At 38.6% G+C, this 25,991-nt stretch overlaps 1 protein-coding gene across 1 annotated transcript; it reads right to left on the bottom strand.

Moving 5' to 3' along the window:
• Positions 1-276: 276 nt before the first annotated feature.
• LOC128605764 (serine-rich adhesin for platelets) lies at positions 277-24,652 on the bottom strand (the record flags this gene model as incomplete). Its single annotated transcript, XM_053621477.1, has 44 exons — positions 277-847; positions 937-2,029; positions 2,269-2,364; positions 2,471-2,532; positions 2,942-3,063; positions 3,169-3,323; positions 3,535-3,630; positions 5,206-5,301; positions 6,879-6,974; positions 7,080-7,141; positions 8,210-8,336; positions 8,550-8,645; positions 8,751-8,812; positions 9,632-9,753; positions 9,853-10,007; positions 10,221-10,316; positions 10,422-10,483; positions 11,303-11,424; positions 11,524-11,678; positions 11,892-11,987; positions 12,093-12,154; positions 12,974-13,095; positions 13,195-13,349; positions 13,565-13,660; positions 13,766-13,827; positions 14,647-14,768; positions 14,868-15,022; positions 15,236-15,331; positions 15,437-15,498; positions 16,318-16,439; positions 16,539-16,693; positions 16,909-17,004; positions 17,110-17,171; positions 17,991-18,112; positions 18,212-18,366; positions 18,582-18,677; positions 18,783-18,844; positions 19,665-19,786; positions 19,886-20,040; positions 20,256-20,351; positions 20,457-20,518; positions 21,338-21,459; positions 21,559-21,713; positions 21,807-24,652. Coding segments are annotated over 43 exons (7,413 nt in total), but the record flags the coding sequence as incomplete, so codon positions are not given.
• Between the last annotated feature and the right edge of the window lie 1,339 nt (positions 24,653-25,991).

The following is a 25,991-nucleotide window of genomic DNA, read 5'->3' as shown; positions in this document are numbered from 1 at the left end:
TCGTAATTAAAATAATTAGGCATGTTGTTAGTGATGTGTGGGTTCACCAATCCGGTATCACCAATAAGTAATTTTATCTCAGTAAGAAATATGCTCTGGTGCCACCCCTGCATGGTGTGGTGACAAAATGCATTGCAGGAGAATGTTGCTGTGGTGAAGGTTGTGTAAGTGCTGTCCAGCAAATAGGGTCAGGTTCCTTAGAGCATTTTTTTAGTAGACCTGGTCTGTTAAAGAGGTGCTGCTCTCCTGTCTAGAAATCTGTCTAACAATGTTAGCGCATGTATCTTTCCAAGATGAAGGTAAACATGCTAAAGCAACCATGCATTCCTTTCTACCCAAGAGACGCAGTTGAGTATAAAGTTAAGGAACATGTTCTGATCAATAAACCACAGCCTTAACCACTGAGCCATCACTGCCCCTGGGTAGGTGGTATTGTAAGTGGTGTACCTGTTGTAGTCAGGTACAAGTTTATATGTCTGTGAAGGGGATGTGATATATGGAGATTTCAATATGCAAAGTAAAGTGTTTCAGAGAAACTCGTGAAAAGAGGGCACTTTCGTGTAGTTTGCTTGTGGAAAGACAAACGCAGGAGCATCTTTCACATTCAGAATAGTGTTCAGCTAATAAAAGGGGGTAAAAATAAGGTTTAAATGAACATAGTCAAAATAAATCTTATTTTACTGTGTAAAATAGTTTTGGGAAAGAGAACAATGGCTTACACTTACCAGGCTGTTGAGGGTGTTTTGTATAAAATCATATGTTCCGTTCCTAAGCTGAAGGTCCTTGGAGATGGTCACATTGCTGATTTGAAATGCAAAGCTTATAATGTAGGAGTTCTTGCCAATTTCTGAAAGGAATATAACAAAATTATAAATGAGACCTTCAGAGAAAATACATTATATTTAAAATATTTTTAATTACAATTTAAAGACTCACTTTCATAAGTGTGTTACGAAACGGTAGCAGAGGCAGAAGCAGGTGCAGATCAACGTCTTTATTTTCATGCAGCAGACAAAACACAGGAAATGCGGTCTATACTGAACAAGATTAACTAGGTTAAACATGGAACCAAAGTCTAGGCATGGAACGAGAGCAGGACGTGGAAATAAGACTTAGCTTAGCATATGTAACGCATTCACTATCACTTTCAAGTATACGGGTAATACTGTGTGAAGTGCATAGCAACACGAGGAGTTTAAATAACCATCATAATCACCCTTAAGTACAGACAGCTGGAACCAATAATGAGACACCCTTGAACATAAACCAATACCGGAACAGGAAGACACGTGTCCGTATACTAGAGTTCAGTCCCGTGCACGCGCGCTCTCTGAAGCCGCGCCGCAGTGCCATCTGCCGGCGAGGGCGTAACAAAGTGACATTCTGTATGCTCACAGGATCACTCAGTTTTTGTGTTAGAAGAGCTTGTGTATCATGAAATGGAGGTGTAGACAGTGCAGGATTGGTAGTTTAATCAAAAAAACAACAAGTCCAAAGGGTAAGACAGAAGTCAACAACCATAGACAGGCAGAGGTCAGGCGATCATGCGAACAGTCCAAACAAGACTAGGGGGAGTGACAAGGTCATTAACGAGAACAAAGTCAAAACCAGATTAAACAAACACAACAATAAGGCTTTGAATAGACAGAGACACTAGGAAACTGAGCGTAGACTTCACAAATACAAAGTGTCCAAATAGTCTCTCATATACTATGGCGTGAGTGTGCGTGAGATTGGCAACAGGTGTGTGTGATTAGAACTCTGGGGAAGGTGAAGCGCGTGTGTGTGTGTGTGTGTGTGTGTGTGCGCGTGTGCGTGCGTGCGTGGGAAGTGTAGTCATCTTCGACCATGTTTCTAGTTGGCGGTGCATTCCTGGAAATGGAGTTGCTGGTTTGCTGTGATAAGACATTGTGCTCTTCTGATCTTTGAGTCCAGCAGAGCATTAGCAGCATTGAGAACATCAGCCTCACTAGGTACTCTGGTCAAGTTCTTAAAAACTAGACGAATATGTATCAGTACATTCCCAAATCTGAAGTAGGAGGAAAAAATACAAAATAATTAATAAAAGAAATCAAGAATAAGAGGGAGATAAAGAAGAACAGTTAGCCACTCATTAAATAAATAAAGTAAATAAGGGATAATGAACATTGAGTAAAAAACAAAATAACAAAATCTATCATGAATTTTAACTACATGACATTCATCACACGGTTTGAGAACACACAGATTAAAAATGCAGACTTATGAATTTAATATCAGGACACTTACACAGGTGTTAGCTCATTCAGGAAGGCTGCTGGTGTTTTGGTGTCTCCATCTTGGAAGTAGTAATCCATATCACCATTAACCTGGTTTCCTGAACTCCTGTTACCAGTAGAAGAAATCACAAACATCACAATACAATTCACTTTACAATAAGAATTAACAAAAGGTATTTTCAGAGGAAAAATGAACACTGCTGTGAACTTACGTGAAGAAAGAGCTCTGGGGTTCGAATGGTTCTGCACCAGCGTCATTTAGAAGTGTGTTTAGCTGGAGAAGGAAAGATAAATAATCAGATTTTCTGTGAGATATAAGATCATTCATACACTGTTTGTGTAAATATTTTGTCTTATACAAATAAAAACAGTTTCATAGATTTTCAATTGAAGAATATAGACATCATGTTTTATATGTAGGATGGATATTCCTGACCCTTTAAGTCCCCCATTATAGTCCTATGTTTGATTACTGATTCATGATTCTGCCCTGCTGTTATGTCTGCATCTGCCTTCTAGGGTTTTGGCTCTTTACCTGATTTCCTGCTATGAGAGTGTTGTGTCTCAGATAGCCCTGTGTTCACTGTGAACTTTTGGACTAATTCATAACTCTGAAATTGAACCCAACCCTCTCTATAGATATTTGTTAGAATGTTGATATTTTCATGGTCATGTACACGCACAGCGTTATTGATGATGTTCTCCACTTGGGTGTAGGTGTCGTTCCTGAGGACAGGGTTCTTAGACATGCTGATGTTACTGATGCTAAATGTGAAGATGACTGCATAGGAGGTGTCTGAAATTTCTGTGGAACAAATCAAATGTCCATAATAGTGTTTTAGCTCTCATATGGATAGGACAATGATGTGAAGAGTTGTAGCTGTAATATGTAATAGTAAAGAAAACATACTCTCACAGGTGAAGTTCAGCCTGTTTACAGAGTCAGTGAGGTTCGTGAGTTGAGCACTGAGAAGAGTCTGGATTGCTCTGAGGACCAAACTCTCACTGGGAACAGGACAGGAGGAATTGAAGAGCATCCTGGTCTGAACCACAGCTGAACCAGACCTGAAAAGACAAAGCATTCTTATTATTTGCAGATACAAAGCTTTATGCTGATTATTTTTCACAATCGGATGAAAATTTAATTCTCCATTACATACACATGGTTGAAATGATCTGTTATTAAATATATATATCAATAATCAGATATTAAACACAGAGTCTGAGAACACGCTGATTAAATAGAAACTTGTGAAATTGATATCAGGACACTTACACAGGTGTTAGCTCATTCAGGAAGGCTGCTGGTGTTTTGGTGTCTCCATCTTGGAAGTAGTACTCCATGTCACCATTAACCTGGTTTCTTGAACTCCTGTTACCAGTAGAAGAAATCACAAACATCACAATGCAATTCACTTTACAATAATAATTACCAAACAGTATTTTGAGAGAGGAAAGAAAACTGCTGTGAACTTACGTGAAGAAAGAGCTCTGGGGTTCGACTGGTTCTGCACCAGGTTCATTTAGAAGCGTGTTTAGCTGGAGACAGACAGATAAATAATGAGATTTAATCTACGCTAATATAAGAACATTCCATTTTACAATTTTTGGAGCCATTTTTCTGCATTACAATTGAAAAAAAAATTGTTGTAAATGTTTTCAAAAGATGAATATAGACATCACTTTATATTTGAATTTGATTTTCAGAAACAATTTAGGTGTCAATGTTAAATTGATGTAGGGTTTTGTAAGTGCACCATGTGTAACGGTATGTTGTACTAGAACAAATTCTGAAGACAAGGACTCATTGGTAACAACCACTACCTGGACCTCTCCCACCGACCACAGGAGGTCAGCCTAATCCTCAATTCTGAACTACTTTGCACACCTGACAGTAATTTGCACTCATGTATATTACTACAGTATTTATGTAGCATGTTGGATTCAATTTAATTCACTTTTATTTATATAGCACTTTTAACAATGGACTTTGTCCCAAAGCAGCTTCACAGAAATATATATATTCAGGATATAGATTTTAAATGTATGAATTTATACCTAGATGTCTGCCACTGCAACTTCTTGCCACTACTTATGTTCTGCAGTACTGACCCGTTTTAATACCTCCACTGCAGGTCCATGGATTACTGATTTATGATTCTGCCCTGCTGTTATGTCTGCACCTGCCTTCTAGGGTTTGGGATCTTTAGCTGATTCCCTGCTATGAGTCTGTCGTGTCTCAGATAGCCCTGTGTTCACTGTGAATTTCTGGACTAATTCATAACTCTGAAATTGAATCCCACCCTATCTATAGACATTTGTTAGAATGTTCATATGTGCCTGCTCATGTACACTCACAGCGTTATTGATGATGTTCTCCACTTGGGTGTAGGTGTCGTTCCTGAGGTCAGGGTTCTTAGACATGCTGATGTTACTGATGCTCAATGTGAAGTTGACTGCATAGGAGGTGTCTGAAATTCCTGTGGAACAAATCAAATGTCCATAATAATGTTTTAGCTCAAATATGGATAGGACAAGGATGTGAAAAGTTGTAATATGTATTAGTAAAGAAAACATACTCTCATAGGTGAAGTTCAGCACTTTTACAGAGTCAGAGAGGTTTGTGAGTCGAGCACTGAGAAGAGTCTGGAACGCACTGAGGACCAATCTCTCACTGGGAACAGGAGAGGAGGTATTGAAGACCATCCTGGTCTGAACCACAGCTGAACCAGACCTGAAAAGACAAAGCATCATTATTATTTGCAGATACAAAGCTTTATGCTGATTATTTTTCACAATCGGATGAAAATTTAATTCTCCATTACATACACATGGTTGAAATGATCTGTTATTAAATATATACATATCAATAATCAGATATTAAACACAGAGTCTGAGAACACACTGATTAAATAGAAACTTGTGAAATTGATATCAGGACACTTACACAGGTGTTAGCTCATTCAGAAAGGCTGCTGGTGTTTTGGTGTCTCCATCTTGGAAGTAGTACTCCATGTCACCATTAACCTGGTTTCCTGAACTCCTGTTACCAGTAGAAGAAATCACAAACATCACAATACAATTCACTTTACAATAATAATTACCAAACAGTATTTTGAGAGAGGAAAGAATACTGCTGTGAACTTACGTGAAGAAAGAGCTCTGCGGTTCGATTGGTTCTGCACCAGGTTCATTTAGAAGCGTGTTTAGCTGGAGACAGACAGATAAATAATGAGATTTAATCTACGCTAATATAAGAACAGTCCATTTTGCAATTTTTGGAGCCATTTTTCTGCATTACAATTGAAAAAAAAATTGTTGTAAATGTTTTCAAAAGATGAATATAGACATCACTTTATATTTGAATTTGATTTTCAGAAACAATTTAGGTGTCAATGTTAAATTGATGTAGGGTTTTGTAAGTGCACCATGTGTAACGGTATGTTGTACTAGAACAAATTCTGAAGACAAGGACTCATTGGTAACAACCACTACCTGGACCTCTCCCACCGACCACAGGAGGTCAGCCTAATCCTCAATTCTGAACTACTTTGCACACCTGACAGTAATTTGCACTCATGTATATTACTACAGTATTTATGTAGCATGTTGGATTCAATTTAATTCACTTTTATTTATATAGCACTTTTAACAATGGACTTTGTCCCAAAGCAGCTTCACAGAAATATATATATTCAGGATATAGATTTTAAATGTATGAATTTATACCTAGATGTCTGCCACTGCAACTTCTTGCCACTACTTATGTTCTGCAGTACTGACCCGTTTTAATACCTCCACTGCAGGTCCATGGATTACTGATTTATGATTCTGCCCTGCTGTTATGTCTGCACCTGCCTTCTAGGGTTTGGGATCTTTAGCTGATTCCCTGCTATGAGTCTGTCGTGTCTCAGATAGCCCTGTGTTCACTGTGAATTTCTGGACTAATTCATAACTCTGAAATTGAATCCCACCCTATCTATAGACATTTGTTAGAATGTTCATATGTGCCTGCTCATGTACACTCACAGCGTTATTGATGATGTTCTCCACTTGGGTGTAGGTGTCGTTCCTGAGGTCAGGGTTCTTAGACATGCTGATGTTACTGATGCTCAATGTGAAGTTGACTGCATAGGAGGTGTCTGAAATTCCTGTGGAGCAAATCAAATGTCCATAATAATGTTTTAGGTCAAATATGGATAGGACAAGGATGTGAAAAGTTGTAATATGTATTAGTAAAGAAAACATACTCTCATAGGTGAAGTTCAGCACTTTTACAGAGTCAGAGAGGTTTGTGAGTCGAGCACTGAGAAGAGTCTGGAACGCACTGAGGACCAATCTCTCACTGGGAACAGGAGAGGAGGTATTGAAGACCATCCTGGTCTGAACCACAGCTGAACCAGACCTGAAAAGACAAAGCATCATTATTATTTGCAGATACAAAGCTTTATGCTGATTATTTTTCACAATCGGATGAAAATTTGATTCTCCATTACATCCACATGGTTGAAATGATCTGTTTTTAAATATATATATATATCAATAATAATATATTAAACACAAAGTCTGAGAACACACTGATTAAACAGAAACTTGTGAAATTGATATCAGGACACTTACACAGGTGTTAGCTCATTCAGGAAGGCTGCTGGTGTTTTGGTGTCTCCATCTTGGAAGTAGTACTCCATGTCACCATTAACCTGGTTTCTTGAACTCCTGTTACCAGTAGAAGAAATCACAAACATCACAATGCAATTCACTTTACAATAATAATTACCAAACAGTATTTTGAGAGAGGAAAGAATACTGCTGTGATCTTACGTGAAGAAAGAGCTCTGGGGTTCGATTGGTTCTGCACCAGGTTCATTTAGAAGCGTGTTTAGCTGGAGACAGACAGATAAATAATGAGATTTAATCTACGCTAATATAAGAACAGTCCATTTTGCAATTTTTGGAGCCATTTTTCTGCCTTACAATTGAAAAAAAAATTGTTGTAAATGTTTTCAAAAGATGAATATAGACATCACTTTATATTTGAATTTGATTTTCAGAAACAATTTAGGCGTCAATGTTAAATTGATGTAGGGTTTTGTAAGTGCACCATGTGTAACGGTATGTTGTACTAGAACAAATTCTGAAGACAAGGACTCATTGGTAACAACCACTACCTGGACCTCTCCCACCGACCACAGGAGGTCAGCCTAATCCTCAATTCTGAACTACTTTGCACACCTGACAGTAATTTGCACTCATGTATATTACTACAGTATTTATGTAGCATGTTGGATTCAATTTAATTCACTTTTATTTATATAGCACTTTTAACAATGGACTTTGTCCCAAAGCAGCTTCACAGAAATATATATATTCAGGATATAGATTTTAAATGTATGAATTTATACCTAGATGTCTGCCACTGCAACTTCTTGCCACTACTTATGTTCTGCAGTACTGACCCGTTTTAATACCTCCACTGCAGGTCCATGGATTACTGATTTATGATTCTGCCCTGCTGTTATGTCTGCACCTGCCTTCTAGGGTTTGGGATCTTTAGCTGATTCCCTGCTATGAGTCTGTCGTGTCTCAGATAGCCCTGTGTTCACTGTGAATTTCTGGACTAATTCATAACTCTGAAATTGAATCCCACCCTATCTATAGACATTTGTTAGAATGTTCATATGTGCCTGCTCATGTACACTCACAGCGTTATTGATGATGTTCTCCACTTGGGTGTAGGTGTCGTTCCTGAGGTCAGGGTTCTTAGACATGCTGATGTTACTGATGCTCAATGTGAAGTTGACTGCATAGGAGGTGTCTGAAATTCCTGTGGAGCAAATCAAATGTCCATAATAATGTTTTAGGTCAAATATGGATAGGACAAGGATGTGAAAAGTTGTAATATGTATTAGTAAAGAAAACATACTCTCATAGGTGAAGTTCAGCACTTTTACAGAGTCAGAGAGGTTTGTGAGTCGAGCACTGAGAAGAGTCTGGAACGCACTGAGGACCAATCTCTCACTGGGAACAGGAGAGGAGGTATTGAAGACCATCCTGGTCTGAACCACAGCTGAACCAGACCTGAAAAGACAAAGCATCATTATTATTTGCAGATACAAAGCTTTATGCTGATTATTTTTCACAATCGGATGAAAATTTAATTCTCCATTACATACACATGGTTGAAATGATCTGTTATTAAATATATACATATCAATAATCAGATATTAAACACAGAGTCTGAGAACACACTGATTAAATAGAAACTTGTGAAATTGATATCAGGACACTTACACAGGTGTTAGCTCATTCAGAAAGGCTGCTGGTGTTTTGGTGTCTCCATCTTGGAAGTAGTACTCCATGTCACCATTAACCTGGTTTCCTGAACTCCTGTTACCAGTAGAAGAAATCACAAACATCACAATACAATTCACTTTACAATAATAATTACCAAACAGTATTTTGAGAGAGGAAAGAATACTGCTGTGAACTTACGTGAAGAAAGAGCTCTGCGGTTCGATTGGTTCTGCACCAGGTTCATTTAGAAGCGTGTTTAGCTGGAGACAGACAGATAAATAATGAGATTTAATCTACGCTAATATAAGAACAGTCCATTTTGCAATTTTTGGAGCCATTTTTCTGCATTACAATTGAAAAAAAAATTGTTGTAAATGTTTTCAAAAGATGAATATAGACATCACTTTATATTTGAATTTGATTTTCAGAAACAATTTAGGTGTCAATGTTAAATTGATGTAGGGTTTTGTAAGTGCACCATGTGTAACGGTATGTTGTACTAGAACAAATTCTGAAGACAAGGACTCATTGGTAACAACCACTACCTGGACCTCTCCCACCGACCACAGGAGGTCAGCCTAATCCTCAATTCTGAACTACTTTGCACACCTGACAGTAATTTGCACTCATGTATATTACTACAGTATTTATGTAGCATGTTGGATTCAATTTAATTCACTTTTATTTATATAGCACTTTTAACAATGGACTTTGTCCCAAAGCAGCTTCACAGAAATATATATATTCAGGATATAGATTTTAAATGTATGAATTTATACCTAGATGTCTGCCACTGCAACTTCTTGCCACTACTTATGTTCTGCAGTACTGACCCGTTTTAATACCTCCACTGCAGGTCCATGGATTACTGATTTATGATTCTGCCCTGCTGTTATGTCTGCACCTGCCTTCTAGGGTTTGGGATCTTTAGCTGATTCCCTGCTATGAGTCTGTCGTGTCTCAGATAGCCCTGTGTTCACTGTGAATTTCTGGACTAATTCATAACTCTGAAATTGAATCCCACCCTATCTATAGACATTTGTTAGAATGTTCATATGTGCCTGCTCATGTACACTCACAGCGTTATTGATGATGTTCTCCACTTGGGTGTAGGTGTCGTTCCTGAGGTCAGGGTTCTTAGACATGCTGATGTTACTGATGCTCAATGTGAAGTTGACTGCATAGGAGGTGTCTGAAATTCCTGTGGAGCAAATCAAATGTCCATAATAATGTTTTAGGTCAAATATGGATAGGACAAGGATGTGAAAAGTTGTAATATGTATTAGTAAAGAAAACATACTCTCATAGGTGAAGTTCAGCACTTTTACAGAGTCAGAGAGGTTTGTGAGTCGAGCACTGAGAAGAGTCTGGAACGCACTGAGGACCAATCTCTCACTGGGAACAGGAGAGGAGGTATTGAAGACCATCCTGGTCTGAACCACAGCTGAACCAGACCTGAAAAGACAAAGCATCATTATTATTTGCAGATACAAAGCTTTATGCTGATTATTTTTCACAATCGGATGAAAATTTGATTCTCCATTACATCCACATGGTTGAAATGATCTGTTTTTAAATATATATATATCAATAATAATATATTAAACACAAAGTCTGAGAACACACTGATTAAACAGAAACTTGTGAAATTGATATCAGGACACTTACACAGGTGTTAGCTCATTCAGGAAGGCTGCTGGTGTTTTGGTGTCTCCATCTTGGAAGTAGTACTCCATGTCACCATTAACCTGGTTTCTTGAACTCCTGTTACCAGTAGAAGAAATCACAAACATCACAATGCAATTCACTTTACAATAATAATTACCAAACAGTATTTTGAGAGAGGAAAGAATACTGCTGTGATCTTACGTGAAGAAAGAGCTCTGGGGTTCGATTGGTTCTGCACCAGGTTCATTTAGAAGCGTGTTTAGCTGGAGACAGACAGATAAATAATGAGATTTAATCTACGCTAATATAAGAACAGTCCATTTTGCAATTTTTGGAGCCATTTTTCTGCCTTACAATTGAAAAAAAAATTGTTGTAAATGTTTTCAAAAGATGAATATAGACATCACTTTATATTTGAATTTGATTTTCAGAAACAATTTAGGCGTCAATGTTAAATTGATGTAGGGTTTTGTAAGTGCACCATGTGTAACGGTATGTTGTACTAGAACAAATTCTGAAGACAAGGACTCATTGGTAACAACCACTACCTGGACCTCTCCCACCGACCACAGGAGGTCAGCCTAATCCTCAATTCTGAACTACTTTGCACACCTGACAGTAATTTGCACTCATGTATATTACTACAGTATTTATGTAGCATGTTGGATTCAATTTAATTCACTTTTATTTATATAGCACTTTTAACAATGGACTTTGTCCCAAAGCAGCTTCACAGAAATATATATATTCAGGATATAGATTTTAAATGTATGAATTTATACCTAGATGTCTGCCACTGCAACTTCTTGCCACTACTTATGTTCTGCAGTACTGACCCGTTTTAATACCTCCACTGCAGGTCCATGGATTACTGATTTATGATTCTGCCCTGCTGTTATGTCTGCACCTGCCTTCTAGGGTTTGGGATCTTTAGCTGATTCCCTGCTATGAGTCTGTCGTGTCTCAGATAGCCCTGTGTTCACTGTGAATTTCTGGACTAATTCATAACTCTGAAATTGAATCCCACCCTATCTATAGACATTTGTTAGAATGTTCATATGTGCCTGCTCATGTACACTCACAGCGTTATTGATGATGTTCTCCACTTGGGTGTAGGTGTCGTTCCTGAGGTCAGGGTTCTTAGACATGCTGATGTTACTGATGCTCAATGTGAAGTTGACTGCATAGGAGGTGTCTGAAATTCCTGTGGAGCAAATCAAATGTCCATAATAATGTTTTAGGTCAAATATGGATAGGACAAGGATGTGAAAAGTTGTAATATGTATTAGTAAAGAAAACATACTCTCATAGGTGAAGTTCAGCACTTTTACAGAGTCAGAGAGGTTTGTGAGTCGAGCACTGAGAAGAGTCTGGAACGCACTGAGGACCAATCTCTCACTGGGAACAGGAGAGGAGGTATTGAAGACCATCCTGGTCTGAACCACAGCTGAACCAGACCTGAAAAGACAAAGCATCATTATTATTTGCAGATACAAAGCTTTATGCTGATTATTTTTCACAATCGGATGAAAATTTAATTCTCCATTACATACACATGGTTGAAATGATCTGTTATTAAATATATACATATCAATAATCAGATATTAAACACAGAGTCTGAGAACACACTGATTAAATAGAAACTTGTGAAATTGATATCAGGACACTTACACAGGTGTTAGCTCATTCAGAAAGGCTGCTGGTGTTTTGGTGTCTCCATCTTGGAAGTAGTACTCCATGTCACCATTAACCTGGTTTCCTGAACTCCTGTTACCAGTAGAAGAAATCACAAACATCACAATACAATTCACTTTACAATAATAATTACCAAACAGTATTTTGAGAGAGGAAAGAATACTGCTGTGAACTTACGTGAAGAAAGAGCTCTGCGGTTCGATTGGTTCTGCACCAGGTTCATTTAGAAGCGTGTTTAGCTGGAGACAGACAGATAAATAATGAGATTTAATCTACGCTAATATAAGAACAGTCCATTTTGCAATTTTTGGAGCCATTTTTCTGCATTACAATTGAAAAAAAAATTGTTGTAAATGTTTTCAAAAGATGAATATAGACATCACTTTATATTTGAATTTGATTTTCAGAAACAATTTAGGTGTCAATGTTAAATTGATGTAGGGTTTTGTAAGTGCACCATGTGTAACGGTATGTTGTACTAGAACAAATTCTGAAGACAAGGACTCATTGGTAACAACCACTACCTGGACCTCTCCCACCGACCACAGGAGGTCAGCCTAATCCTCAATTCTGAACTACTTTGCACACCTGACAGTAATTTGCACTCATGTATATTACTACAGTATTTATGTAGCATGTTGGATTCAATTTAATTCACTTTTATTTATATAGCACTTTTAACAATGGACTTTGTCCCAAAGCAGCTTCACAGAAATATATATATTCAGGATATAGATTTTAAATGTATGAATTTATACCTAGATGTCTGCCACTGCAACTTCTTGCCACTACTTATGTTCTGCAGTACTGACCCGTTTTAATACCTCCACTGCAGGTCCATGGATTACTGATTTATGATTCTGCCCTGCTGTTATGTCTGCACCTGCCTTCTAGGGTTTGGGATCTTTAGCTGATTCCCTGCTATGAGTCTGTCGTGTCTCAGATAGCCCTGTGTTCACTGTGAATTTCTGGACTAATTCATAACTCTGAAATTGAATCCCACCCTATCTATAGACATTTGTTAGAATGTTCATATGTGCCTGCTCATGTACACTCACAGCGTTATTGATGATGTTCTCCACTTGGGTGTAGGTGTCGTTCCTGAGGTCAGGGTTCTTAGACATGCTGATGTTACTGATGCTCAATGTGAAGTTGACTGCATAGGAGGTGTCTGAAATTCCTGTGGAGCAAATCAAATGTCCATAATAATGTTTTAGGTCAAATATGGATAGGACAAGGATGTGAAAAGTTGTAATATGTATTAGTAAAGAAAACATACTCTCATAGGTGAAGTTCAGCACTTTTACAGAGTCAGAGAGGTTTGTGAGTCGAGCACTGAGAAGAGTCTGGAACGCACTGAGGACCAATCTCTCACTGGGAACAGGAGAGGAGGTATTGAAGACCATCCTGGTCTGAACCACAGCTGAACCAGACCTGAAAAGACAAAGCATCATTATTATTTGCAGATACAAAGCTTTATGCTGATTATTTTTCACAATCGGATGAAAATTTGATTCTCCATTACATCCACATGGTTGAAATGATCTGTTTTTAAATATATATATATATCAATAATAATATATTAAACACAAAGTCTGAGAACACACTGATTAAACAGAAACTTGTGAAATTGATATCAGGACACTTACACAGGTGTTAGCTCATTCAGGAAGGCTGCTGGTGTTTTGGTGTCTCCATCTTGGAAGTAGTACTCCATGTCACCATTAACCTGGTTTCTTGAACTCCTGTTACCAGTAGAAGAAATCACAAACATCACAATGCAATTCACTTTACAATAATAATTACCAAACAGTATTTTGAGAGAGGAAAGAATACTGCTGTGATCTTACGTGAAGAAAGAGCTCTGGGGTTCGATTGGTTCTGCACCAGGTTCATTTAGAAGCGTGTTTAGCTGGAGACAGACAGATAAATAATGAGATTTAATCTACGCTAATATAAGAACAGTCCATTTTGCAATTTTTGGAGCCATTTTTCTGCCTTACAATTGAAAAAAAAATTGTTGTAAATGTTTTCAAAAGATGAATATAGACATCACTTTATATTTGAATTTGATTTTCAGAAACAATTTAGGCGTCAATGTTAAATTGATGTAGGGTTTTGTAAGTGCACCATGTGTAACGGTATGTTGTACTAGAACAAATTCTGAAGACAAGGACTCATTGGTAACAACCACTACCTGGACCTCTCCCACCGACCACAGGAGGTCAGCCTAATCCTCAATTCTGAACTACTTTGCACACCTGACAGTAATTTGCACTCATGTATATTACTACAGTATTTATGTAGCATGTTGGATTCAATTTAATTCACTTTTATTTATATAGCACTTTTAACAATGGACTTTGTCCCAAAGCAGCTTCACAGAAATATATATATTCAGGATATAGATTTTAAATGTATGAATTTATACCTAGATGTCTGCCACTGCAACTTCTTGCCACTACTTATGTTCTGCAGTACTGACCCGTTTTAATACCTCCACTGCAGGTCCATGGATTACTGATTTATGATTCTGCCCTGCTGTTATGTCTGCACCTGCCTTCTAGGGTTTGGGATCTTTAGCTGATTCCCTGCTATGAGTCTGTCGTGTCTCAGATAGCCCTGTGTTCACTGTGAATTTCTGGACTAATTCATAACTCTGAAATTGAATCCCACCCTATCTATAGACATTTGTTAGAATGTTCATATGTGCCTGCTCATGTACACTCACAGCGTTATTGATGATGTTCTCCACTTGGGTGTAGGTGTCGTTCCTGAGGTCAGGGTTCTTAGACATGCTGATGTTACTGATGCTCAATGTGAAGTTGACTGCATAGGAGGTGTCTGAAATTCCTGTGGAGCAAATCAAATGTCCATAATAATGTTTTAGGTCAAATATGGATAGGACAAGGATGTGAAAAGTTGTAATATGTATTAGTAAAGAAAACATACTCTCATAGGTGAAGTTCAGCACTTTTACAGAGTCAGAGAGGTTTGTGAGTCGAGCACTGAGAAGAGTCTGGAACGCACTGAGGACCAATCTCTCACTGGGAACAGGAGAGGAGGTATTGAAGACCATCCTGGTCTGAACCACAGCTGAACCAGACCTGAAAAGACAAAGCATCATTATTATTTGCAGATACAAAGCTTTATGCTGATTATTTTTCACAATCGGATGAAAATTTAATTCTCCATTACATACACATGGTTGAAATGATCTGTTATTAAATATATACATATCAATAATCAGATATTAAACACAGAGTCTGAGAACACACTGATTAAATAGAAACTTGTGAAATTGATATCAGGACACTTACACAGGTGTTAGCTCATTCAGAAAGGCTGCTGGTGTTTTGGTGTCTCCATCTTGGAAGTAGTACTCCATGTCACCATTAACCTGGTTTCCTGAACTCCTGTTACCAGTAGAAGAAATCACAAACATCACAATACAATTCACTTTACAATAATAATTACCAAACAGTATTTTGAGAGAGGAAAGAATACTGCTGTGAACTTACGTGAAGAAAGAGCTCTGCGGTTCGATTGGTTCTGCACCAGGTTCATTTAGAAGCGTGTTTAGCTGGAGACAGACAGATAAATAATGAGATTTAATCTACGCTAATATAAGAACAGTCCATTTTGCAATTTTTGGAGCCATTTTTCTGCATTACAATTGAAAAAAAAATTGTTGTAAATGTTTTCAAAAGATGAATATAGACATCACTTTATATTTGAATTTGATTTTCAGAAACAATTTAGGTGTCAATGTTAAATTGATGTAGGGTTTTGTAAGTGCACCATGTGTAACGGTATGTTGTACTAGAACAAATTCTGAAGACAAGGACTCATTGGTAACAACCACTACCTGGACCTCTCCCACCGACCACAGGAGGTCAGCCTAATCCTCAATTCTGAACTACTTTGCACACCTGACAGTAATTTGCACTCATGTATATTACTACAGTATTTATGTAGCATGTTGGATTCAATTTAATTCACTTTTATTTATATAGCACTTTTAACAATGGACTTTGTCCCAAAGCAGCTTCACAGAAATATATATATTCAGGATATAGATTTTAAATGTATGAATTTATACCTAGATGTCTGCCACTGCAACTTCTTGCCACTACTTATGTTCTGCAGTACTGACCCGTTTTAATACCTCCACTGCAGGTCCATGGATTACTGATTTATGATTCTGCCCTGCTGTTATGTCTGCACCTGCCTTCTAGGGTTTGGGATCTTTAGCTGATTCCCTGCTATGAGTCTGTCGTGTCTCAGATAGCCCTGTGTTCACTGTGAATTTCTGGACTAATTCATAACTCTGAAATTGAATCCCACCCTATCTATAGACATTTGTTAGAATGTTCATATGTGCCTGCTCATGTACACTCACAGCGTTATTGATGATGTTCTCCACTTGGGTGTAGGTGTCGTTCCTGAGGTCAGGGTTCTTAGACATGCTGATGTTACTGATGCTCAATGTGAAGTTGACTGCATAGGAGGTGTCTGAAATTCCTGTGGAGCAAATCAAATGTCCATAATAATGTTTTAGGTCAAATATGGATAGGACAAGGATGTGAAAAGTTGTAATATGTATTAGTAAAGAAAACATACTCTCATAGGTGAAGTTCAGCACTTTTACAGAGTCAGAGAGGTTTGTGAGTCGAGCACTGAGAAGAGTCTGGAACGCACTGAGGACCAATCTCTCACTGGGAACAGGAGAGGAGGTATTGAAGACCATCCTGGTCTGAACCACAGCTGAACCAGACCTGAAAAGACAAAGCATCATTATTATTTGCAGATACAAAGCTTTATGCTGATTATTTTTCACAATCGGATGAAAATTTGATTCTCCATTACATCCACATGGTTGAAATGATCTGTTTTTAAATATATATATATATCAATAATAATATATTAAACACAAAGTCTGAGAACACACTGATTAAACAGAAACTTGTGAAATTGATATCAGGACACTTACACAGGTGTTAGCTCATTCAGGAAGGCTGCTGGTGTTTTGGTGTCTCCATCTTGGAAGTAGTACTCCATGTCACCATTAACCTGGTTTCTTGAACTCCTGTTACCAGTAGAAGAAATCACAAACATCACAATGCAATTCACTTTACAATAATAATTACCAAACAGTATTTTGAGAGAGGAAAGAATACTGCTGTGATCTTACGTGAAGAAAGAGCTCTGGGGTTCGATTGGTTCTGCACCAGGTTCATTTAGAAGCGTGTTTAGCTGGAGACAGACAGATAAATAATGAGATTTAATCTACGCTAATATAAGAACAGTCCATTTTGCAATTTTTGGAGCCATTTTTCTGCCTTACAATTGAAAAAAAAATTGTTGTAAATGTTTTCAAAAGATGAATATAGACATCACTTTATATTTGAATTTGATTTTCAGAAACAATTTAGGCGTCAATGTTAAATTGATGTAGGGTTTTGTAAGTGCACCATGTGTAACGGTATGTTGTACTAGAACAAATTCTGAAGACAAGGACTCATTGGTAACAACCACTACCTGGACCTCTCCCACCGACCACAGGAGGTCAGCCTAATCCTCAATTCTGAACTACTTTGCACACCTGACAGTAATTTGCACTCATGTATATTACTACAGTATTTATGTAGCATGTTGGATTCAATTTAATTCACTTTTATTTATATAGCACTTTTAACAATGGACTTTGTCCCAAAGCAGCTTCACAGAAATATATATATTCAGGATATAGATTTTAAATGTATGAATTTATACCTAGATGTCTGCCACTGCAACTTCTTGCCACTACTTATGTTCTGCAGTACTGACCCGTTTTAATACCTCCACTGCAGGTCCATGGATTACTGATTTATGATTCTGCCCTGCTGTTATGTCTGCACCTGCCTTCTAGGGTTTGGGATCTTTAGCTGATTCCCTGCTATGAGTCTGTCGTGTCTCAGATAGCCCTGTGTTCACTGTGAATTTCTGGACTAATTCATAACTCTGAAATTGAATCCCACCCTATCTATAGACATTTGTTAGAATGTTCATATGTGCCTGCTCATGTACACTCACAGCGTTATTGATGATGTTCTCCACTTGGGTGTAGGTGTCGTTCCTGAGGTCAGGGTTCTTAGACATGCTGATGTTACTGATGCTCAATGTGAAGTTGACTGCATAGGAGGTGTCTGAAATTCCTGTGGAGCAAATCAAATGTCCATAATAATGTTTTAGGTCAAATATGGATAGGACAAGGATGTGAAAAGTTGTAATATGTATTAGTAAAGAAAACATACTCTCATAGGTGAAGTTCAGCACTTTTACAGAGTCAGAGAGGTTTGTGAGTCGAGCACTGAGAAGAGTCTGGAACGCACTGAGGATCAATCTCTCACTGGGAACAGGAGAGGAGGTATTGAAGACCATCCTGGTCTGAACCATAGCTGAACCAGACCTGAAAAGACAAAGCATCATTATTATTTGCAGATACAAAGCTTTATGCTGATTATTTTTCACAATCGGATGAAAATTTGATTCTCCATTACATCCACATGGTTGAAATGATCTGTTTTTAAATATATATATATATCAATAATAATATATTAAACACAAAGTCTGAGAACACACTGATTAAACAGAAACTTGTGAAATTGATATCAGGACACTTACACAGGTGTTAGCTCATTCAGGAAGGCTGCTGGTGTTTTGGTGTCTCCATCTTGGAAGTAGTACTCCATGTCACCATTAACCTGGTTTCTTGAACTCCTGTTACCAGTAGAAGAAATCACAAACATCACAATGCAATTCACTTTACAATAATAATTACCAAACAGTATTTTGAGAGAGGAAAGAATACTGCTGTGATCTTACGTGAAGAAAGAGCTCTGGGGTTCGATTGGTTCTGCACCAGGTTCATTTAGAAGCGTGTTTAGCTGGAGACAGACAGATAAATAATGAGATTTAATCTACGCTAATATAAGAACATTCCATTTTACATTTTTTGGAGCCATTTTTCTGCCTTACAATTGAAAAAAAAAATTGTTGTAAATGTTTTCAAAAGATGAATATAGACATCACTTTATATTTGAATTTGATTTTCAGAAACAATTTAGGTGTCAATGTTAAATTGATGTAGGGTTTTGTAAGTGCACCATGTGTAACGGTATGTTGTACTGGAACAAATTCTGAAGACAAGGACTCATTGGTAACAACCACTACCTGGACCTCTCCCACCGACCACAGGAGGTCAGCCTAATCCTCAATTCTGAACTACTTTGCACACCTGACAGTAATTTGCACTCATGTATATTACTACAGTATTTATGTAGCACGTTGGATTCAATTTAATTCACTTTTATTTATATAGCACTTTTAACAATGGACTTTGTCCCAAAGCAGCTTCACAGAAATATATATATTCAGGATATAGATTTTAAATGTATGAATTTATACCTAGATGTCTGCCACTGCAACTTCTTGCCACTACTTATGTTCTGCAGTACTGACCCGTTTTAATACCTCCACTGCAGGTCCATGGATTACTGATTTATGATTCTTCCCTGCTGTTATGTCTGCACCTGCCTTCTAGGGTTTGGGATCTTTAGCTGATTCCCTGCTATGAGTCTGTCGTGTCTCAGATAGCCCTGTGTTCACTGTGAATTTCTGGACTAATTCATAACTCTGAAATTGAATCCCACCCTATCTATAGACATTTGTTAGAATGTTCATATGTGCCTGGTCATGTACACTCACAGCGTTATTGATGATGTTCTCCACTTGGGTGTAGGTGTCGTTCCTGAGGTCAGGGTTCTTAGACATGCTGATGTTACTGATGCTCAATGTGAAGTTGACTGCATAGGAGGTGTCTGAAATTCCTGTGGAACAAATCAAATGTCCATAATAATGTTTTAGGTCAAATATGGATAGGACAAGGATGTGAAAAGTTGTAATATGTATTAGTAAAGAAAACATACTCTCATAGGTGAAGTTCAGCACTTTTACAGAGTCGGAGAGATTTGTGAGTCGCGCACTGAGAAGAGTCTGGATCGCACTGAGGACCAATCTCTCACTGGGAACAGGAGAGGAGGTATTGAAGACCATCCTGGACTGAACCACAGCTGAACCAGACCTGAAAAGACAAAGCATCATTATTATTTGCAGATACAAAGCTTTATGCTGATAATTTTTCACAATCGGATGAAAATTTGATTCTCCATTACATACACATGGTTGAAATGATCTGTTATTAAATATATATATATATCAATAATCAGATATTAAACACAGAGTCTGAGAACACGCTGATTAAATAGAAACTTGTGAAATTGATATCAGGACACTTACACAGGTGTTAGCTCATTCAGGAAGGCTGCTGGTGTTTTGGTGTCTCCATCTTGGAAGTAGTACTCCATGTCACCATTAACCTGGTTTCCTGAACTCCTGATACCAGTAGAAGAAATCACAAACATCACAATACAATTCACTTTACAATAATAATTACCAAACAGTATTTTGAGAGAGGAAAGAATACTGCTGTGATCTTACGTGAAGAAAGAGCTCTGGGGTTCGATTGGTTCTGCACCAGGTTCATTTAGAAGCGTGTTTAGCTGGAGACAGACAGATAAATAATGAGATTTAATCTACGCTAATATAAGAACAGTCCATTTTGCAATTTTTGGAGCCATTTTTCTGCCTTACAATTGAAAAAAAAATTGTTGTAAATGTTTTCAAAAGATGAATATAGACATCACTTTATATTTGAATTTGATTTTCAGAAACAATTTAGGTGTCAATGTTAAATTGATGTAGGGTTTTGTAAGTGCACCATGTGTAACGGTATGTTGTACTAGAACAAATTCTGAAGACAAGGACTCATTGGTAACAACCACTACCTGGACCTCTCCCACCGACCACAGGAGGTCAGCCTAATCCTCAATTCTGAACTACTTTGCACACCTGACAGTAATTTGCACTCATGTATATTACAACAGTATTTATGTAGCATGTTGGATTCAATTTAATTCACTTTTATTTATATAGCACTTTTAACAATGGACTCTGTCCCAAAGCAGCTTCACAGAAATATATATATTCAGGATATAGATTTTAAATGTATGAATTTATACCTAGATGTCTGCCACTGCAACTTCTTGCCACTACTTATGTTCTGCAGTACTGACCCGTTTTACTATCTCCACTGCAGGTCCATGGATTACTGATTTATGATTCTGCCCTGCTGTTATGTCTGCACCTGCCTTCTAGGGTTTGGGATCTTTAGCTGATTCCCTGCTATGAGTCTGTCGTGTCTCAGATAGACCTGTGTTCACTGTGAATTTTTGGACTAATTCATAACTCTGAAATTGAATCACACCCTATCTATAGACATTTGTTAGAATGTTCGTATATGCCTGGTCATGTACACTCACAGCGTTATTGATGATGTTCTCCACTTGGGTGTAGGTGTCGTTCCTGAGGTCAGGGTTCTTAGACATGCTGATGTTACTGATGCTCAATGTGAAGTTGACTGCATAGGAGGTGTCTGAAATTTCTGTGGAACAAATCAAATGTCCATAATAATGTTTTAGCTCAAATATGGATAGGACAATGATGTGAAGAGTTGTAATATGTATTAGTAAAGAAAACATACTCTCATAGGTGAAGTTCAGCACTTTTACAGAGTCAGAGAGGTTTGTGAGTCGAGCACTGAGAAGAGTCTGGATTGCATAGAGGACCAAACTCTCACTGGGAACAGGAGAGGAGGAACTGAAGACCATCCTGGTCTGGACCACAGCTGAATCAGGTCTAAAAAATTTAAGCATTATACGTTCATTTAGTATCAGATTTCAGTATGAATATATAATTCTTTACTCATTTACGTGTCAGAAAGTAACATACATTAATGAAGGTGTTGCTGTAGAAGTTGGAGATTGTGTCGTAGACCCAGTAGTAGTTCTTATTGGTTCTGCAGTTCTGGGTGATGTAGTTGGACGTTCCTCTGTAGATATTGAAGTTTCAACTGTAGTAATTAAAGTTGTACTACTTGCAGGAGTAATTGTGTCTGCACTTTTTGGTCCCATGCTCATTGTAGACTGTGTAGTTGATTCTGTTCTAGTGGTTAGTTCTGTTGTTTGTGCTGTTGTCAGTGCAGTTGTATCTGTAGTTGTTTCCTCTGTAGTACTTGGTTCTTGAGTAGTACTGGTTGGGGCTACAGTGGCTGTAGATGCAGTTGTTTCTTCTGTTGTTGGCTGTGTGGTTGTTATAGCCTCTGTTGTGTATAGAGTGCTACTGGTCAGTTCTGTTGTTGGTACTGTTGTCAGTACAGTTGTAGCTGTGGTTGTTTCCTCTGTTGTTGTTGCTTCCTCAGTTGTAGTTGTTGGAGCTGGAGTAGTTGTAGATGCAGTTGTTTCAACTGTTGTTGGTTCTGTGCTTGTTGTAGCCTGTGTAGTTGATTCTGTTCTAGTGGTTAGTTCTGTTGTTTGTGCTGTTGTCAGTGCAGTTGTATCTGTAGTTGTTTCCTCTGTAGTACTTGCTTCCTCAGTTGTAGTTGATGGAGCTGGAGTAGTTGTAGATGCAGTTGTTTCAACTGTTGTTGGCTGTGTGGTTGTTGTAGCCTGTGTAGTTGATTCTGTACTAGTGGTTAGTTCTGTTGTTTGTGCTGTTGTCAGTGCAGTTGTATCTGTAGTTGTTTCCTCTGTAGTACTTGCTTCCTGAGTTGTACTGGTTGGGGCTACAGTGGCTGTAGATGCAGTTGTTTCTTCTGTTGTTGGCTGTGTGGATGTTATAGCCTCTGTTGTGTATAGAGTGCTACTGGTCAGTTCTGTTGGTACTGTTGTCAGTACAGTTGTAGCTGTGGTTGTTTCCTCTGTTGTTGTTGCTTCCTCAGTTGTAGTTGTTGGAGCTGGACTAGTTGTAGATGCAGTTGTTTCAACTGTTGTTGGTTCTGTGCTTGTTGTAGCCTGTGTAGTTGATTCTGTTCTAGTGGTTAGTTCTGTTGTTTGTTCTGTTGTCAGTGCAGTTGTATCTGTAGTTGTTTCCTCTGTAGTACTTGGTTCCTGAGTAGTACTGGTTGGGGCTACAGTTGTTGTAGATGCAGTTGTTTGTTCTGTTGTTGGCTGTGTGGTTGTTGTAGCCTGTGTAGTTGATTCTGTACTAGTGGTTAGTTCTGTTGTTTGTGCTGTTGTCAGTGCAGTTGTATCTGTAGTTGTTTCCTCTGTAGTACTTGCTTCCTGAGTTGTACTGGTTGGGGCTACAGTGGTTGTAGATACAGTTGTTTCTTCTGTTGTTGGCTGTGTGGTTGTTATAGCCTCTGTTGTGTATAGAGTGCTACCGGTCAGTTCTGTTGTTGGTACTGTTGTCAGTACAGTTGTAGCTGTGGTTGTTTCCTCTGTTGTTGTTGCTTCCTCAGTTGTAGTTGTTGGAGCTGGAGTAGTTGTAGATGCAGTTGTTTCAACTGTTGTTGGTTCTGTGCTTGTTGTAGCCTGTGTAGTTGATTCTGTTCTAGTGGTTAGTTCTGTTGTTTGTGCTGTTGTCAGTGCAGTTGTATCTGTAGTTGTTTCCTCTGTAGTACTTGGTTCCTGAGTAGTACTGGTTGGGGCTACAGTTGTTGTAGATGCAGTTGTTTCTTCTGTTGTTGGCTGTGTGGTTGTTGTAGCCTGTGTAGTTGATTCTGTACTAGTGGTTAGTTCTGTTGTTTGTGCTGTTGTCTGTGCAGTTGTATCTGTAGTTGTTTCCTCTGTAGTACTTGCTTCCTGAGTTGTACTGGTTGGGGCTACAGTGGTTGTAGATACAGTTGTTTCTTCTGTTGTTGGCTGTGTGGTTGTTATAGCCTCTGTTGTGTATAGAGTGCTACTGGTCAGTTCTGTTGTTGGTACTGTTGTCAGTACAGTTGTAGCTGTGGTTGTTTCCTCTGTAGTACTTGGTTCCTGAGTAGCACTGGTTGGGGCTACAGTAGTTGTAGATGCAGTTGTTTGTTCTGTTGTTGGCTGTGTGGTTGTTGTAGCCTGTGTAGTTGATTCTGTACTAGTGGTTAGTTCTGTTGTTTGTGCTGTTGTCAGTGCAGTTGTATGTGTAGTTGTTTCCTCTGTAGTACTTGGTTCCTGAGTTGTACTGGTTGGGGCTAAAGTGGCTGTAGATGCAGTTGTTTCTTCTGTTGTTGGCTGTGTGGTTGTTATAGCCTCTGTTGTGTATAGAGTGCTACTGGTCAGTTCTGTTGTTGGTACTGTTGTCAGTACAGTTGTAGCAGTGGTTGTTTCCTCTGTTGTTGTTGCTTCCTCAGTTGTAGTTGTTGGAGCTGGACTAGTTGTAGATGCAGTTGTTTCAACTGTTGTTGGTTCTGTGCTTGTTGTAGCCTGTGTAGTTGATTCTGTTCTAGTGGTTAGTTCTGTTGTTTGTGCTGTTGTCAGTGCAGTTGTACCTGTAGTTGTTTCCTCTGTAGTACTTGGTTCCTGAGTAGTACTGGTTGGGGCTACAGTTGTTGTAGATGAAGTTGTTTCTTCTGTTGTTGGCTGTGTGGTTGTTGTAGCCTGTGTAGTTGATTCTGTCCTAGTGGTTAGTTCTGTTGTTTGTGCTGTTGTCAGTGCAGTTGTATCTGTAGTTGTTTCCTCTGTAGTACTTGCTTCCTGAGTTGTACTGGTTGGGGCTACAGTGGTTGTAGATACAGTTGTTTCTTCTGTTGTTGGCTGTGTGGTTGTTATAGCCTCTGTTGTGTATAGAGTGCTACCGGTCAGTTCTGTTGTTGGTACTGTTGTCAGTACAGTTGTAGCTGTGGTTGTTTCCACTGTTGTTGTTGCATCCTCAGTTGTAGTTGTTGGAGCTGGAGTAGTTGTAGTTGTATCCTGTGTAGTTGATTCTGTACTAGTGGTTAGTTCTGTTGTTTGTGCTGTTGTCTGTGCAGTTGTATCTGTAGTTGTTTCCTCTGTAGTACTTGCTTCCTGAGTTGTACTGGTTGGGGCTACAGTGGTTGTAGATACAGTTGTTTCTTCTGTTGTTGGCTGTGTGGTTGTTATAGCCTCTGTTGTGTATAGAGTGCTACCGGTCAGTTCTGTTGTTGGTACTGTTGTCAGTACAGTTGTAGCTGTGGTTGTTTCCTCTGTTGTTGTTGCTTCCTCAGTTGTAGTTGTTGGAGCTGGAGTAGTTGTAGATGCAGTTGTTTCAACTGTTGTTGGTTCTGTGCTTGTTGTAGCCTGTGTAGTTGATTCTGTTCTAGTGGTTAGTTCTGTTGTTTGTGCTGTTGTCAGTGCAGTTGTATCTGTAGTTGTTTCCTCTGTAGTACTTTGTTCCTGAGTAGTACTGGTTGGGGCTACAGTTGTTGTAGATGCAGTTGTTTCTTCTGTTGTTGGCTGTGTGGTTGCTGTAGCCTGTGTAGTTGATTCTGTACTAGTGGTTAGTTCTGTTGTTTGTGCTGTTGTCTGTGCAGTTGTATCTGTAGTTGTTTCCTCTGTAGTACTTGCTTCCTGAGTTGTACTGGTTGGGGCTACAGTGGTTGTAGATACAGTTGTTTCTTCTGTTGTTGGCTGTGTGGTTGTTATAGCCTCTGTTGTGTATAGAGTGCTACCGGTCAGTTCTGTTGTTGGTACTGTTGTCAGTACAGTTGTAGCTGTGGTTGTTTCCTCTGTTGTTGTTGCTTCCTCAGTTGTAGTTGTTGGAGCTGGAGTAGTTGTAGATGCAGTTGTTTCAACTGTTGTTGGTTCTGTGCTTGTTGTAGCCTGTGTAGTTGATTCTGTTCTAGTGGTTAGTTCTGTTGTTTGTGCTGTTGTCAGTGCAGTTGTATCTGTAGTTGTTTCCTCTGTGGTACTTGGTTCCTGAGTAGTACTGGTTGGGGCTACAGTAGTTGTAGATGCAGTTGTTTCAACTGTTGTTGGTTCTGTGCTTGTTGTAGCCTGTGTAGTTGATTCTGTTCTAGTGGTTAGTTCTGTTGTTTGTGCTGTTGTCAGTGCAGTTGTATCTGTAGTTGTTTCCTCTGTAGTACTTGGTTCCTGAGTACTATTGGTTGGGGCTACAGTAGTTGTAGATGCAGTTGTTTCTTCTGTTGTTGGCTGTGTGGTTGTTGTAGCCTCTGTAGTTGATTCTGTACTAGTGGTT

The sequence above is a fragment of the Ictalurus furcatus genome, chromosome 3 (genome assembly GCF_023375685.1).
Source record: "Ictalurus furcatus strain D&B chromosome 3, Billie_1.0, whole genome shotgun sequence".
Classification (NCBI taxonomy): domain Eukaryota; kingdom Metazoa; phylum Chordata; class Actinopteri; order Siluriformes; family Ictaluridae; genus Ictalurus; species Ictalurus furcatus.
Note: the sequence above shows the minus strand (reverse complement) of the source record. Positions and strands in the feature narration are given on the sequence as shown.